This window comes from Galeopterus variegatus, unplaced genomic scaffold (assembly GCF_000696425.1).
Source record: "Galeopterus variegatus unplaced genomic scaffold, G_variegatus-3.0.2 Scaffold3, whole genome shotgun sequence".
Classification (NCBI taxonomy): domain Eukaryota; kingdom Metazoa; phylum Chordata; class Mammalia; order Dermoptera; family Cynocephalidae; genus Galeopterus; species Galeopterus variegatus.
This window is the reverse complement of record NW_007726114.1, coordinates 1,473,057-1,489,186: the sequence shown is the minus strand read 5'-3', so window position 1 is coordinate 1,489,186 and position 16,130 is coordinate 1,473,057. Positions and strand designations below refer to the sequence as shown.

The following is a 16,130-nucleotide window of genomic DNA, read 5'->3' as shown; positions in this document are numbered from 1 at the left end:
AATCATGTATCAGATGATGTTCTGATTTTTTATTTTAAAAAATGTAGTCACTATATGCTTGTCCATCACTTTGCCTTTGGACATAGTATATTCAGCCAAGATTTCTTTCTGTACTTGCTTTATGCAGCATATGTGAAGCTAGGGAGACAGATGACCAGGATAAATGGTACTGAGGAAGGGGTGGTTATAAATAGCCTGTAGGTATTGGTAAGACCTCCAAAGCATTAGAAATGGCCACTGACTGGCATACATTGCAGGACCCTAAAGCCCTTGGTGAGAAGCATCCTCCCACTGGCTCCCTTCCCTGCTATCTTGGTCCTCATGCCGTTAAATTTCCAGATGGAGAACTTGAAGTCTCAGCTGGTGGCCCAGGATGACTCCCAGAGGCTGGTGGAGCAGGAGGTTCAGAAGAAGCTGAGAGAGGCCCAGGAGTGTAGCCAAATTAAGAAGGAGCTGGAGAGAGAGAGAGCCAGGTAGGGTAGAAAGGCCAGGGAGGTGGATTTTGCCTGTCTGGCTACAGTGGTCACTGTGATGTTGGCAGTTCTTTGCTCAGGCCACTTCACCTTTCATGTCTCCAGCTCTGGGATGTACATGTAGTCATGTGGAGGGGACATGGTCCCTGTCTTCAAAGCTTACACTTCATTCATTTTATAAATATATACTTTATTTTGTTTTATTTTTGGGGGGTGGCTGGCCAGTACGGGGATCCGAACCCTTGACCTTGGTGTTACCAGCACTATGCTCTAACAAAGTGAGCTAACTGGACAGCTCTCATTTGGTAAATATTTAGAGAACACCTTAGACATCAGGCACTATGCCAGGGTCAATAATACAGTAATAAACAAGACTGGCATCATATTCGTGAAGTAACTAGGAGTACTTAGTAGGTGTTTTATAAATGGTAGCTTTCACTGTTACACTATAATCATTATTATTACTATTTCTATTTTAATTATTAATGCTATGTTTAGAACAGTCAGATGAGAAGGTGTATTTTCATTCTCTGAAAGAATGGCTTACCCCTCTAACCCTTCTCTTTTTAGCCTGACTTTATCACTGGCAGAAAAGGAACAGAGACTTCTTGTTTTACAAGAAGCTGACTCTGTTCGACAACAGGAGCTGAGCTCCCTGCGCCAGGAGATGCAGGAGGCCCAGGGAGGGCAGAAAGAGCTCAGTGCCCAGGTACCTCCCTCTCTGGCTATGAGCCCTGCTTCCTTGGTGGAAGCCTGTTCCTGGAATGGTAGGGTGATTGCTCACAGTCCTCTCATAGGTTAGACCCTTCTCTTTCCTAATTACAAGATTAGCTAGGACCTCAACAGTCCTGACAGGTTGGGGGGAAGCCAGGACTGGGCATGGTGGGGACTTGGGAACCTGACCCAGAAACGATAATGGCTCCTGTGGGGAACCTGACAGCTCGGAATGTGGTGCCCAAAGGGGCAGAGCCCACTTGGGCCTGAGTCAAGGACATCCACTTCCAAGTGTGTTTTGTCTGGTCAGCAAGATGCAGTGGGGGAGAGGGGTATTTGAGCAACGGGGAATACTGCAGATGAGGTAGGCAGCAGCAAGAGGACTTCCAGGGACTCAGTCTGCTCGTAGCAGGGCCCCAGACCTTGGGTACAGAGGACAGATGGACCTGTGAGGAGAAGAGTGGGAGAGTAAGAGCTAGAAAGTAGATTGCAGCAAATAAGGACACAGGTCTGGCTGTTAGTCCTGAGTTTAACCCCCAGCTCTACTGCTTCCTAGTTGTGTGAGCATCAGTTTCTTCATCTATAAAACAAGGATGATAATTCTTAACCATTGTAGGGATATGTAAAGTGTCAGGAACACTGTAAGCATTCAGTAGATGGTAGCCAATGTTATTGTGACTGCTCTTATTAGGCTCAATGTCAGGGTTTCAGGGCAGAGAGCTGGCATATCTGCCTGGAAAACCAGAGCTGAAGCCAGTTAGCATAGCCTGGGCCCATGTGTCAGGAGTCTGTAGGCATCCAGCTGTCAGATCTGGAGAAGACCCTGTCATTTCGGAGCCCCTTTGCTTCCTCAAATCTTCCCAGCCCTGATCAGGGTTTGCACAGGGATTGAGTGGGGTCAGGCCTGCGAGGGTCTGAGGAAAGGGTATCCACTTCCTGCTTAAGAGTGAGCACTCTTCCTCCCTGGCAGATGGAATTACTGAGGCAGGAGATGAAGGAAAAGGAAGCTGACTTTCTGGCCCAGGAAGCACAGCTACTGGAGGAGTTGGAGGCGTCTCGAATCTCAGAGGAACAGCTGCAAGCTTCCTTGTGGGCCCAGGAATCCAAGGCAGCCCAACTACAGCTGAGACTGTGCAGTACCCAGAGCCAGCTGGAGGCGTTGGCCGCAGAGCAACAACCTGGGAACCATGCCCAGGCCCAGCTGGCCAGCCTCTACTCTGTCCTGCAGCAGGCCCTGGGGTCTGTTTGTGAGAGCAGGCCTGAGCTCAGTGGTGGGGGAGACTCTGCTCCCTCCCTCTGGGGCCCTGAGACAGGTGAAGCAGCCACCCAAGAACTAAGTCCTTTGGGCTAAAGCCAAGCCTAGCTCCCAGAGGAGGAGGAAGGGGAATGCAGTTTCTTAGGCAATTTTGCATCCGGGTTAAGGCCACATACTCTGAAATTAATTCTGGGTTTGAACCCCAGCTCTGCCACTTGCTAGCTATATGTCCTTAAGCCACCTCTCTTCTCTGGGCTTGATTTTCCTCAATTATAAAATTAGGATGTTAAAAGTACCTACTTGGGGATTTTACTGATGAGTTAAGTGAGATTACATATGTGAATAGCTCATGTGGTTTCTGACATTTACTAAGTGCATGACAAATGATAGTTGGTATTATCTAGTGCCCACCATTGTGCCTGGCACATGGTTATATAGAAAATACATGGTGAATGAACTGCTGAGAAGGGGTTCTTTGAGGAGAGGAGGGACCAGTGGGAAGGCCAAGGCCACATCTGGGAAGGTACGGCCGTTTCTCTCCATAGTGGCAGCCAGATGTGGAGGTTTTCTTTTTGGTGTTTTTTTTTTTTTTTTTTCCATTTTTTTTCAGACCAGAATGGAACTAGGAGCCTCTTTAAGAGAGGGCCCCTCCTGACTGCTCTCTCAGCTGAGGCAGTAGCATCTGCGCTCCATAAGCTTCACCAAGACCTGAGGAAGACTCAGCAGGCCCGGGTATGTTTCTCTGTTCTCCTTCCTTGAACTCTTCACCTCCCCTAAAAATACTCATGAAGTAGTTTGACCTGTTTTATTCCTGAGATGAAGTTGGAATGAGTTCGACTACTATCACTTACCATCTGGCAACCATAAATAAAGCATTTGATTTCCTGGCATTTGATTTGCCAGTTTTTTACTTGCAAAGTAAGGCAGATAATGCCTGCCTCACAGGATTTGTTGTGAGGATTAAATCAGTGAGAGTCTTCAGTGAGCCCTATAAACTATAAAGTGCTATACAGATGTGTGGTATCATTTTGCATCATTTTCCTCTCAGCCGTGAATTTATTCTTGGTACCAAGGCCTCCAAGAGAAACCTGACAAGTGGGGGACCACTGGGATTTGAGGTTGCCATTCGTAGGAGCATTCTAGACCTAGGATGAACTAAAGATTCCATGCATTCCACCTCATAGTGAACCTATCAGTCAGTACAAATTGAGCACCACCTATATGCCAGTCATTCTAAGCTAGAGATACAAAAAGGAGAAAGACCTGATCTCTGCTCTCAAGAAGGCTTGTGACATAGTGGAGGAACCATACTGTATTGGATCAATAGCAGATACAAATGATACACTGTTGGAACTAGAAGGAAGGGACAATTCATTCTGATTTGGGGAAGGTCAGAAGGAAGGAAGAGGTGACCTCTGGGCTAAGACTTTGGGCAGGAGTTCCATTTCAAAAGACATAGGTCAGAAGAGGATTCTCGGCTCCAGTCAGTTGGAACAGAGCCTGTCATCACTTCAAGGAGCTAAATGCGTATGAATTCAGAGGTAAATGAGCCAGCACCTGGGAGTAAGTCCACGATGGCCACCACAGAGTGAGAACAGAGCTTGAGCCCTGGCTGGGATAGCTTTGTGGCAATAAGGAGCTTGAGGTTAGCCATCCCCTTCCTTTCCCAGGATGATCTGAGAGATCAGGCCCGGAAGCTGGAACAGCGTCTAACTGATACCGAGGCTGAGAAGAACCAGGTCCACACAGAGCTGCAGGATCTGCAGAGACAGCTCTCCCAGAGCCAGGAAGGTGAGAAGCTTGAGACAGGCAGGGAGATTTGGGGTAGGAGAGAGGATAGGTGGGAAGTCCAGAAGTGGCAGGAGCAGGCTTAGCAGCCGCTCATTTTGCTATTTATCCACCATTGTGAGATGATATCTAGAGGCATCTCCAAAGGGTGATGACTCTCCCTTGAGCTATTTTTCTGCTGTGTGTGGCCTCTGAGGGCTATCCTGGAAGAAGGGATTAGGAGGAACAGATTTGGTGATCTGAGAGAATGAGCTCACTAGGCTTCTCTTTTCTATCATTGCACAAAATAAAAAAAAACCTGGAGACCCAGGGCCAGGACTATGAGAATATGATAAAATTCTGCATTTTTAATGATTTATCTACATTACTTATTTTTACCATCTCCAACTATGTCCTCAAAATTAGGCTTTGATGGCAGAAGTATGGGCTTATTTGGGAGAAAGCAAGGTGGGGGAATCTGGGAAAAACATGTCCCTGGAAGTGAGAATATATCTGTGGAACAAATCCAAGCTTGGAAAGGAAAGGAGAGGGAAAGGTCTTGAAGCTCAGGGTTCTGCTATGGAAGAGAGGAGGACAACTTGGAGAATGGGTCTGGGCCTTACTTAAGGCCATTTGAGGGCAGTGAGAGCCACATGAATAGAGCTGGGTTTCAGTGCATGTTGCAGAGATGGGGGCAGCCAGCAGAGCCACCCAGGTCTCTAGGAACCTCTGAAAACCATAGTGTAAGGGGCTGGGAGGGGCCTCCAATGTGATCTAGCTCAACCCTGTTGAATCAAGGGTGGAGGATCTCTATGTGATTAGGATGAGGAGGTGTTAGGGTGACTAACAGGCAGTACTAGGGCAGGCAGCAGACAGACACGAGTCTGGCCGTAACAGGGATCCTAGACACATAGGGGCAGCTGGCAGATGGGTAATGTCTCTAACACACTGGATGTAATTCTCTCCTTCTTGGCCTTCTTCCCCTTTGATTCTGTTCCCTATCCTCCATCTGCCTCTACATCTTTCTTTTCTTCCACCCCCAACCATGGGCCTTACTCCACTACCTCTCCTCTTCCCAAAGAGAAATCCAAGTGGGAAGAAAAACAGAACTCCCTGGAATCAGAGCTGATGGAACTGCATGAAACTGTGGCATCCTTACAGAGTCGCCTACGGCAAGCAGAGCTACAAGGAATGGAAGCCCAGGTGCAGTGGTACTGGTTTTGGGGAGGGGGTTGCCTCAGGAGTAGTCCTGTAAGGCCCAAGGCTCTAGCTCCCTTGGCCATGTGCCTAACTTTCTTCAGCAAGTCTCTCAGTTCTCTGGCTGTCCCCATGTCCCCAAGGGACATTATTTTTCTGAATTGAGGTAGAGATTTTTATCCCTTGCTCTGAAGGTCCAGAGTCTGGGATGGCTCATTCGTAGCAGACTGTCTCCCCTGGGCATAGCACAGTCCTGGGGGCTGGTAGGGTGTTCTTTTACAGTATCAGCTTAAGTGTAATACACCATTTTTTTGCCTAACTCCTTGTCACTGCTCGTGCCTCAAAATAAGGAAGAGAAAGGCTAGTGTTGGAGTGACAGTATCAGGGAAGTGTAGTCTAAGGTGGTTTTGCATCTTGTTTTCCAGAGTGAACGAGAGTTACTTCAAGCAGCCAAGGAGAACCTGACAGCCCAGGTAGAACATCTGCAAGCATCTGTTGCAGAAGCCAGGGCTCAGGCAACTGCAGCCAGGGCTTTGGAAGAAGACCTGAGAATAGCTCGCTCAGCACTGAAACTGAAAAATGAGGAGGTGGAGAGTGAACGTGAGAGAGCACAGGCTCTGCAAGACCAGGGCGAGCTGAAGGTGGCCCAAGGGAAGGCCTTGCAGGAGAATTTGGCTATCTTGGCCCAGACCCTGTCCGAAAGAGAAGGGGAAGTCAAGACTTTGCGGGGAGAAATCCATGAACTGGAGAAGCAACGGGAAATGCAGAAGGCTGCTTTGGAATTGCTGTCTCTGGACCTGAAGAAGAGGAACCAAGAGGTAGATCTGCAGCAAGAACAGATTCAGGAGCTGGAGAAGTGTAGGTCTGTCTTAGAGCATCTGCCCATGGCCGTCCAGGAGCGAGAGCAGAAGCTGACTGCACAGAGGGAGCAAATCAAAGAGCTCGAGAAGGATCGGGAGACTCAGAGGAACATCTTGGAGCATCAGCTTCTAGAACTTGAGAAGAAGGCCCAAGTGATTGAGTCCCAGAGAGGACAGATTCAGGATCTGAAAAAGCAGTTGGTTACTCTGGAGTGCCTGGCCCTAGAACAGGAGGAAAACCATCACAAAATGGAGTGCCAGCAAAAAGCGATTGAGGAGCTGGAGGGCCAGAAGGAAATGCAGAGGGTGGCTCTGACCCACCTTACGCTGGATCTAGAAGAAAGGAGCCAGGAGCTGCATGCACAAAGCAGCCAGATCCATGAACTGGAGAACCACAGCACCCTTCTGGCAAGAGAGCTGCAGGAGAGGGACCAGGAGGCGAAGTCCCAGCGAGAACAGATTGAGGAGCTGCAGAGACAGAAAGAGTATCTGACTCAGGATCTTGAGCGGAGGGACCAGGAGCTGATGGTGCAGAAGGAGAGGATTCAGGTTCTAGAAGATCAAAGGATGCTACAGACCAAGATCCTAGAGGAGGACCTGGAACAGATCAAGCTGTCCTTGAGAGAGCGAGGCCAGGAGCTGGCCTCTCAGAGGCAGCTGATGCAGGAACGAGCAGAGGAAGGGAAGGGCCAGAGTAAAGCACAGCGTGGGAGCCTAGAGCACATGAAGCTGATCCTGCGTGATAAGGAGAAAGAGGTGGAAAGCCAGCAGGAGCATATCCAGGAACTTCAGAAGCACAAGGACCAGCTGGAGCAGCAGCTCCAGGGCCTACACAGGAAGGTGGGTGAGACCAGCCTACTCCTGACCCAGAGAGAGCAGGAGATAGTGGTCCTGCAGCAGCACCTGCAGGAAGCCAGGGAACAAGAGGAGCTGCAAAAGCAATCACTTGAGCGGCAACTGGAAGAAGCCCAGAGAGCCCTGGCCCAGAGAGACCAGGAACTTAAGGCCATACAGCAAGAAGAGCGGCAGGCGCGGGGACAGGAGGAGAACGTGAAGGAAAAGGCGAGCATGCTCCAAGGAGCTCTGGAGCAGGCCCATGTGACACTGAAGGAGCGCCAGGGAGAGCTTGAGGACCACAAGGAGCAGGTGCGAAGGCTCCAAGAAGAGCTAGCAGTGGAGGGACGGCGGGTACAGGCCCTGGAGGAGGTGTTAGTAGACCTAAGGGCTGAGTCTCAAGAGCAGGAGAAGGCTCTGCTGGCCCTCCAGCAGCAGTGTGCCGAACGGGCACAGGAGCATGAGGCAGAGGCCGGGGCCCTGCAGGACAGCTGGCTGCAGGCTAAGGCAATGCTTACAGAACGGAACCAGGAGCTGGAGGCTCTGCGGGCAGAAAGCCAGTCCTTCCAGGATCAGGAGGAGGCTGCCCGGAACCAGGCTGAGGCTCTGCAGGAGGCCCTCAGCAAGGCTCAGGCTGCCCTGCAGGAGAAAGAGCAGCGTCTCCTTGGGCAGGCAGAATTGAGCCACAGCCTGGAGGCCAGTACTGCCACATTGCAGGCCACTCTGGACGCTTGCCAGGCACACGCCCGGCAGCTGGAGGAGGCCTTAAAGATGCGAGAAGGTGAGATCCAGGACCAGGATCTCCGACACCAGGAGGATGTGCAGCAGCTCCAGCAGGCACTTGCCCAGAGGGACGAAGAGCTGAGACATCAGAAGGAACAGGGGCAACTGATGGAGAAGCCTCTGGACCAAAGGGGCCAGGAGAATGTGATCCAAGAGAAACCAAACCTAGGGCAGGAAAGAGAAGAGGAAGAGAGGGGCCTTCGTGAGAGTCTGAGGGATCTACAGCAGATTCTAGCCCAAAAGGAAGAGGAGATCCTGGAGCTGAGGGAGGCCCAGCAAAGGAAGACTCTGGAGGCCTCACCCCACAGCCACAAAGCTTCCTCAGTGGAGGAGCCATCTCCAAAATATGAAGCTTTAGGGCCTGGATTGCAGCGGGAGCTGGAGCAACTACATGTAGCCCTGAGACAGACAGAGGCCAGGGAGATAGAGTGGAGGGAGAAGGCCCAGGACTTGGAGGTGTCCCTGGCCCAGAGCAAAGCCAGTGTCAGCCATCTGCAGGAGTTAGCCATGTTCCTACAAGCCTCTGTCGTGGAGCGGGACTTGGAACAGCAGAAGCTGCAGGTGAGCTACTCTAGTAAGGCCCAGGGACAGAGCCCTATCTGGCTGAGCTCAGGGGCTGCCTGCCACAGTGGGCCTTGTGGCAACTCAGAGTATGTGAGAAAGTAGAGATCGTGAGCACCTCAACATAGTGGAATTCAGACTACTGTGCTAGTTTGACGGGAGACTAAGGATAAGACACTCACAGCCCCTGCCCTCACAGAGGTTACAGTCTAGTGGATAAGCAGCTATAATGCAGTGTGGTTAGTGCCTAACAGGGGAAGTTTAGTGTGCTGTAAGCATGCTGGAGGGATGCCCAACCTTTCCTGGGACTGGGTCCCAAAGGGCTTTCTGGTAAAACCGGTGAGGGAGGAGATTTCTGGAGGAGAGAGCATATGGAGTATCTGTGTAGGTAGTTCAGGTCACCTGGGACATAGAGGGGAGAGTTGGCAAGAGAAGAGAGGACATTAGGGCCCCCAGGATTCAGGGCCTATATGTCATACTAAGGACCTGGGTAACTAGTGGGAAGTGGATTAAGGGTTTGGGCAGGGGAGTGATGTGATCAGAGATAAAGATCAGAAAGATCACTCAGGCTGCCATGTAGAGCAACCACAGATCTGGGGAGACCAATTTGGAGGCTGTAATAAACTCCAGGGGAGAGGTGGTGACCTAGGTAGTAAATGTGATTGGAGACATGGGGGTAGAGCTGACAGATTCATAGGACTTCTGCTGGCTGATTGGCTAAGAGGTGGGAGGAGTAAAGAAAGAGCAGAAGGATGTCAGATGACACTCAGGTTTCTGTTCACTGAGATGAATGAAGAAAAGCAGGTTTGAGAGAGAGGAGTGGAATGATGAGTTCAGTTTGGAAATGGAGTGAGGTACTTGTGGGACATGTAAGAGGATGTCTAGTAGGCAAATCAGTAAAGTGGTTTGAAGTTGGAGGGTGACTGGGGCTAGAGATAGAGACTTTGGAGTCATCAGCAGTTAGGAATGAGTGGGCTCCTGTAGGTAGAATGTCAAGTGAGAGAGGAAGTAGTTTAGGATAGGAATTTAGGGTATAACGTTTAACCTCAAGGCCAAGCACCATGTCTTAGTCACCTGTCTACCCCCAGCACTGAGCACAAGGTCTGACAGAATAGGCAATCAGGAAAGCTAGGTTGACCGCTGGACAGAGAGAGGTATTGTCTCTTTTGCCAAGAGAAACCCAGCCCATTTTTCCAGGGAAATTGATTCTACATCCTGGTCCCTTGACTGAGCCCAGAGAAGCCCCTTCCTCATCTCAGACACACAATCCCCCAGGGACCTGCCTTCTGAGAACTCACAAAGCTCTGCTATTGTTAAGGGGCAATATGTAGAGAAGGAGTTACATTTATGAACTTTGGAATCAAGTTCTGAGGTTTGAAATATAGTCTGCAGTTTATTGGCTGTGTGACCCTAGGTAGGTGCCCTCACTTCTCTGACCCTTGGATTTCTTGTCAATAAAATAGGGAATGATGATATGAAATGAGATGACACATGTAAAGTGCTTAGGAAGAAAGTCCTCAATAAGTGGAACTCCTTTCCTATTTACAGGCCCATTTTTACAGGCACAGCAAAAGTAAGGAGTGTAACTGGGCAGGAGGGCACTTCCTTCCATACTGTTGGGTTACGGAGCAGTATTAGCTCAGTAATGTAACTCAGGTTATTGTCACTTCGCCCACTCTCCCTTCACCATCCCCCACGCCCCCAACACTCAAGGACATCTTTCAGATGCAGCCCTTCACTGCAGTAGTACCATTTTTTATTCTATGCATTTTACATGCCAGGAACTGTTTCTCTCACTTTCACAGCTATCCTCATTTTATAGGAATGGCTCAGGGAGGTTAGGTAACTTGTGCAAAGTCATACAGCTAGGAAATGACAGAACCAGAATTAGATCTGAGTAGTCAGACTCTAGAGCTCAGGATTTTTACCACTGAGCTCTTCCTCCCAGACAACCTTCACTCACACATATGCACTCAATTGTTCTATTTTTTCTTTCTCATTTTTTGTCTCAACCAGTATCATTTATGAAACACAGCGTGCCTAGAAAATATTTAGTATTAAGTTTCCCCATTTATCTGAAGGGATTTAACCCCAAGGGTTGGTCCTTATTTTATGGAGCATGTAGTCATTATAAATAAAGAAATTGAAAATGAAATAAATGAAGAAATAAAATAAGTAAATGAAGAAATTGGGGTTTGGAGAGAGCTCATGTCTTGACCGGAGTCATAGAGCCAGTAAGTGGTGATATAACACCCTGCTCTTTCCATAGCACATCAGTGCTCCAAGTTATTGCTTAGTTTTGTGGAAGATCTAAAATGAGACAGGGGCTCTGGTCCTAGCACACTTGCTAGCTCAGCATGTATCCTTGTGTAGATGCCTCTCGGCTCCTTTGCTTTACCCATCTGTAAAATGAAGGTTCTGAACTAGAATAGCTCAGAGACTCCAGGAAAAATAAGACTATAACTTGATGAGGAAATTGAACTAGTTTTTATGAGGATGGAAGGTGGGTGGGTCTAGATATGAGGTTGGCCTGGTATGATTTTGTTCTATACCTCACTACCCCAGGATGAGCTAGAACTCACCAGACAGGCTCTGGAGAAGGAGCGGCTACACAGCCCAGGCTCGACCAGCAGAGCAGAGCGGGGGCCCAGAGGACAGCAGGGTGTCCAGCCAGGAGAGGTGAGCTGGGGCCTGGTGAGCACACTGGCCCAGGAGGGAGCTCTTGTCTGGGGGCTTGTCCTCTTCCCTTGTGAACTGGGTTCCTGAAGCCTGGAACTGCCAGGTTGGTCCCTTTGCCCTCTATCTGTTACCCTAATTGCTTAAGGGACCGCCCAGGTGAGATTCACAGGTGTTTCCCACAGGTCTCAGGAGTGGAGGCTGAGCCTACTTCTGGAATGGAGGAGAAGCAGCCATGGAGAGAAAGGCTTGAACATCTGCAGCAAGCAGTGGCACGGCTGGAGATTGACCGGAGCAGACTGCAGCACCACAATGTCCAGCTGCGGACCACCTTGGAGCAGGTAACTTCTGCCGTCCTCAGCTCCCTCCTGTACGGTCCAGTGGGCATGCATCTTCACTTCTCGTGCAGCCCTCAAAGCAGGGGTCAGTAAACTACAGCCTGTGGGTCAAATTGAGCTTGTGGCCTGTTTCTGAAAATAAAGTTTTATTGGAACAGAGCCATGCACACTGTCTGTGGCTTCTTGCCCGCAACAACAGTGGAGTTGAATAGTTGCAACAGAGATGGAATGACCCACAAAGCCTAAAATGCTTAAAACAGAAAAAGTTAGCTGACCTTTGCTCCAAAGGCCCAAGAGGCTGGCCCTACCTCTTCTGCCCGGGAGCACTTCTTTGCACTCAGGGCTGCACTAGCATGCACTCTCCTCGGCCCCAGAGTTGAGCTTCCCATTGTTGTTGTCCCCTCTGGAGACACATTGCACATGCCTGGCCCTCTCTGGAGAAGGGCAGCTGTGCTCCAGCCTCAGAGCCAAGCCAAGCCCTGATTTGTCACTTGTATCTCGGCAGGTGGAGCGAGAGCGGAGGAAGCTGAAGAGGGATTCCGTGCATGCAGCCCGGGCAGGGGCCCTGGCGATGAGCAAAGCTCCGGGTTCATCACCCACACAGAAGGTTTACCTGTTTTCCTCAACTGTAGCCTCAGGAGAGCCCAACCCCAGCCGCCAGAAACTCAGCCCTCTGCATTGCCTATCCAGGCCACCCTTGGACAGAAAGGGAGACAGCTGCTTCAGCCAATCTGGAGAGCCCCTCCTGACTGGGTTCAGTCCCACTCATCATGGCTCGTTCTGTCCCTGAGGAGGAGGCCCAACGTCAGGGGGTAGGGGTGGAGTCAAGGCTAGCTGCTCTGCTCTCAGACCAGTGCCTCAGTTGCTCCCAGGAGCAGGGCTAACTGGCTTCTGTCAGGATCCCTGGCATGTGGGTGCTGTGTGGTGCATGCCAGCCCCTGACTTGCCCAGGATCTTGAGTGCAGCTTTGCAGATTTCTTAGACCTCGTTGCTCCTCGTAGTACTGAGTTTTCAAGATGAGGGTCCATGGTATTTTGGGGGGTCAGAGTCCTTTTTTGGGGTAAGGGGCTCAGGAAGACCCCAACCACACACCCCCAGCACTGTTTTGGCTTAAGTATGTCCATTGATAGATTCCGCCTTGAAGCCTGGCAGGGAGGGACTGTTTGTGGTGGCTGAGCATCTCCAGCTCTCCATCCTCTTTCCTTTAATGAAAGCTTCCCAAAGTCAGGCACCTTGTCCTACTTCCTCTCTGCATCCTTAGCTCACAGCCCAGGGCTAGCACAAAGCAGATGCGTGGTATACTTCTGTTAAATAAAAAAGTGCCTCAAAGAAGCACATGCCATCTAAGCCTTTGGATGCTTAGAGGCTTGTTCAGCATCAGGACTCCATGGGGTTCCCCATTATGCTGGCATGGGTCCTCCTGGACCTCTTCTGGCCCCAGGTCCATGGTGCCCCATAGAGGTTCAGCCAGTTCACGTACTCAGACCAGCCCCTAGCCCTTGCCCAGGCCCCCATGATTGTGATGAGATGGCTGAAGGATGCCTGCCTGGAGTGGGAAAGCCTGTTCCAACAGGAGTGGTATTTGTCTTCCTTAGGATGGAAGAGGAGGACAGAAGGGCTCCTCAGATGCAAAGCATATGGTTGAACTGCAGCAAGAGGTACGTTCTAGAAGGATCCATTTTCTTTTTTTTTAAACATAAAAATTGATTTAACTTCTATTTGACATTACAGCCTTCAAAAATAAAGACCTCACAAAACAGGTAAACCTGTGTATTTTATGCTTAGTTTTGATGAAGAAGTGGATAGTTGTGCAGAAGTGTAATTGAACAAAGAGGGAGGGCTCATTTTCTAAGTCCCTTTTCCCTTCCTAGCACTCAGGCAACAAGCCTGTAGAGTCTGTTACGTGCTCGGCCTTTGTGCACCTCCAGCAGGGAAAAGGGAAGTATCTCCTGCCTTCAGAGAACTTCAGTCTCCATGGGAGACAAGAAGAGCCCTCTCGTGTGCTTAGGGTAGGAGTGGGGGAGAAAGCATGATCCAGGCCCCTGACTTCCAGATTCCTACTTAGGAAGAGCAAGGAAAAGGAAGAGGGTGGAGAAGCAGAAAGAAGATTCTAAGAGGACAGACAAGAGCAAGCAGAACCATCCTGGCCGCCTCTGCCCTCAGATGTGCTATTGCAGATAGGACTGTTGCCAGCACACCAAGCAAGAGGACCAGCCACCAGTGCAGGATCCATAGCTCAGGTCAAGCTGGCACACTCAGGGAAACCACATCAAGTGCCTTCTTGCCTCTTAGGCCTCACCTAAAGGTTCACTTTCTTTCAAAGGCACAGGAGTAATAAGTGTGGGATTTTTATTTCCGAGTCTGTTTCAGAAATAAGTAGTCACTACTGGCAGGGCCTGACTGTGTGGCTAGACTAAGCTAGTACTCTGAGTTTTGTTAAACTCACACAAAGCCATCCTGATGATGGGACCAGACTAGGGCAAGAGAAGGTCCTTGGGTGTAGAATTTAAGGAGGCACTCTTGACATGGAATGCCTCCTTAAATTTTGTGCCCTAGTCCTTGACCTGCCCTGAGATCCCAGTATCTTTGCCTCCTGGCCATCTCAGCAGCATACCCATGTGAACAATGGAAGGACTGGCCAGTGATCCTCAGCCTCGGCCAATTTAAGGAGGCACTCTTGACATGGAATGCCTCCTTAAATTTTGTGCCCTAGTCCTTGACCCGCCCTGAGATCCCAGTATCTTTGCCTCCTGGCCATCTCAGCAGCATACCCATGTGAACAATGGAAGGACTGGCCAGTGATCCTCAGCCTCGGCTGCACATAAGAGCCACCAGAAGAGCTGTGGGAAAAAAAACCACTGATACCCAGGCCTCACCCTATCCAATTAAATCAGAATATTTTTTAAAACCTTCCAAAAGGGGGGCGGCCCGGTGGCGCACTGCGCTAGTGCGCCGCTTGGGAAGCGCGGTGGCGCTCCCGCCGAGGGTTCGGATCCCACATACAGACCGGTTCCCGCTCACTGGCTGAGCGAGGCGCGGGGGCAACACCGAGGGTTGCGGTTCCGTTGCCGGTCCTGGTCCGGTGCGGGGGCGACACTGAGGGTTGCGATCCGTTGCCGGACACGGAAAAAGACAAAAAAAAAAAACCTTCCAAAAGGAGCATGATGGAACTTTCTGTAGTGATCAAAATGTTCTGTGTCTTGGTTGGGATAATGGTCATACATGGGTATATACGTTATCAAACTCATCAAAATGTACACTTAAAATCTGGGCATCTTATTACATGTAAAGTATTCTTCAGTAAAGTCGGTAAATAGTTGTTTTTAAGCCCTCTGTCTGAGTCACATGTGCAGCCAGGTTTGAGATTCACTGGATTCTCTATGAGTCCTAAAGGGCCCTTCCCCTGAACACTCTAAAGCCTGATTCGCAGATTTGTATATGTGGTAGAGTTGATTCAAATTCTGGGCCAATGAGAGTCACGGGAATACAGAGCAGGAAGAGTTGGGACAGCTTCAGGGCCCTCAGCTGTTCTCCCTCTTGATTTTCCTGCCCACCAGGTGGCCTTGCTGCGAGCCCAGCTGGCCTTGGAGCGAAGGCAGAAGCAGGACTACATCGCTCGCTCAGTTCAGACCAGCCGGGAGCTAGCAGGCCTGCACCACAGCCTCTCCCACTCACTTCTTGCTGTGGCCCAGGCCCCCGAGGCCACTGTCCTGGAGGCTGAGACCCGCAAGCTGGACGAGTCCCTGACTCAAAGTCTTACATCCCCAGGGTCGGTCCTGCTGAACCCCAGCCCCAGCCCCAGCCCCAGCCCTACCCAAGCCACCTCCAGGTAGCAGCCACAGCCAGGGCAGGTTACAGGCCAGCCTGGGAGCACACAGACAGATGACTGTGGAGTGGGTCATGGCCCCTCCACATAGCCACAGGTTTGCCAAAAGAAGGGTCTGGCTCTGTTACCCAAACTGGGAGCCCCAGGAAGAGTAAGGAAACTTGCAAGGCTGGGAGGGCCCTGACTGACTTGAGAATGAGGCAAGTTACATTCGCCTGCGAGCCTACATAGTCACCCGGAGGATTGCTTCACCCTGGCCGAGGCCACAATTTACTTTCTCAGCACTTCACCTTCCCCTTCAACAATAAACCCTGGGTCTTTGCATTAGTTCTGTGCTGCTGTCTCCACTTGTGTACGTGGGCAGTAGCAGCAGCAGCACATCAAGGGAATTTATTAAAGAAGCATTTGCTAAACTCACACAAAGCAGTCATACGAAAATTCCTGTCAGGCGGCATAAATTTATTGTACGCCATGCACTCTGGTAGGGAAGAGTACAGAAGAAACAAGACAAAGCAAAGCCCCTGTCCACAGAGAGCCTGCAGTCCAATTGGTGAAGACAGACTAACATGTGTGAACGAGTCACAGACAATTCTGCATGTGACTAGAAGTACTGTAGAAATTCCAGGGGCTGAGGAAGGTAGGCATGAAGTGGCCTTGAAGGATGAAGAGGAGTTGGGAGCACTGCTGAGCATACCAGTGAGAAGACTGGTCTGGCTGTGGCAGGGTGTTAGGGCTGAGGTTGGATCGGGGGAGGGGGAGATTTTGAAGAGTCTCTAGTTCTAACTCATGGACAATGAGGAACCATCAAATGTTCTTGACTTAACACAAGTTCTGGGGCCTCAAAAA

The 16,130-nt window shown here is 50.2% G+C and overlaps 1 protein-coding gene across 3 annotated transcripts in view; it reads left to right on the top strand.

The window, feature by feature from the left end:
• Window positions 1–15,701, top strand: part of CEP250 (centrosomal protein 250kDa) — a 41,154-nt gene extending 25,453 nt beyond the window's left edge. For all 3 annotated transcript variants that reach the window (XM_008570910.1, XM_008570838.1, XM_008570973.1), the window contains 12 exons: window positions 340–473; window positions 1,044–1,182; window positions 2,158–2,500; window positions 3,053–3,174; window positions 4,113–4,233; window positions 5,291–5,412; window positions 5,832–8,444; window positions 11,010–11,123; window positions 11,306–11,461; window positions 11,964–12,065; window positions 13,054–13,116; window positions 15,016–15,701. In XM_008570910.1, the coding sequence (XP_008569132.1) occupies window positions 340–473; window positions 1,044–1,182; window positions 2,158–2,500; window positions 3,053–3,174; window positions 4,113–4,233; window positions 5,291–5,412; window positions 5,832–8,444; window positions 11,010–11,123; window positions 11,306–11,461; window positions 11,964–12,065; window positions 13,054–13,116; window positions 15,016–15,291 (4,305 nt within the window). In that variant the 3' untranslated portion in view covers window positions 15,292–15,701. The remainder of the gene's footprint in view (window positions 1–339; window positions 474–1,043; window positions 1,183–2,157; window positions 2,501–3,052; window positions 3,175–4,112; window positions 4,234–5,290; window positions 5,413–5,831; window positions 8,445–11,009; window positions 11,124–11,305; window positions 11,462–11,963; window positions 12,066–13,053; window positions 13,117–15,015) is intronic.
• The last annotated feature ends 429 nt before the right edge of the window (window positions 15,702–16,130 follow it).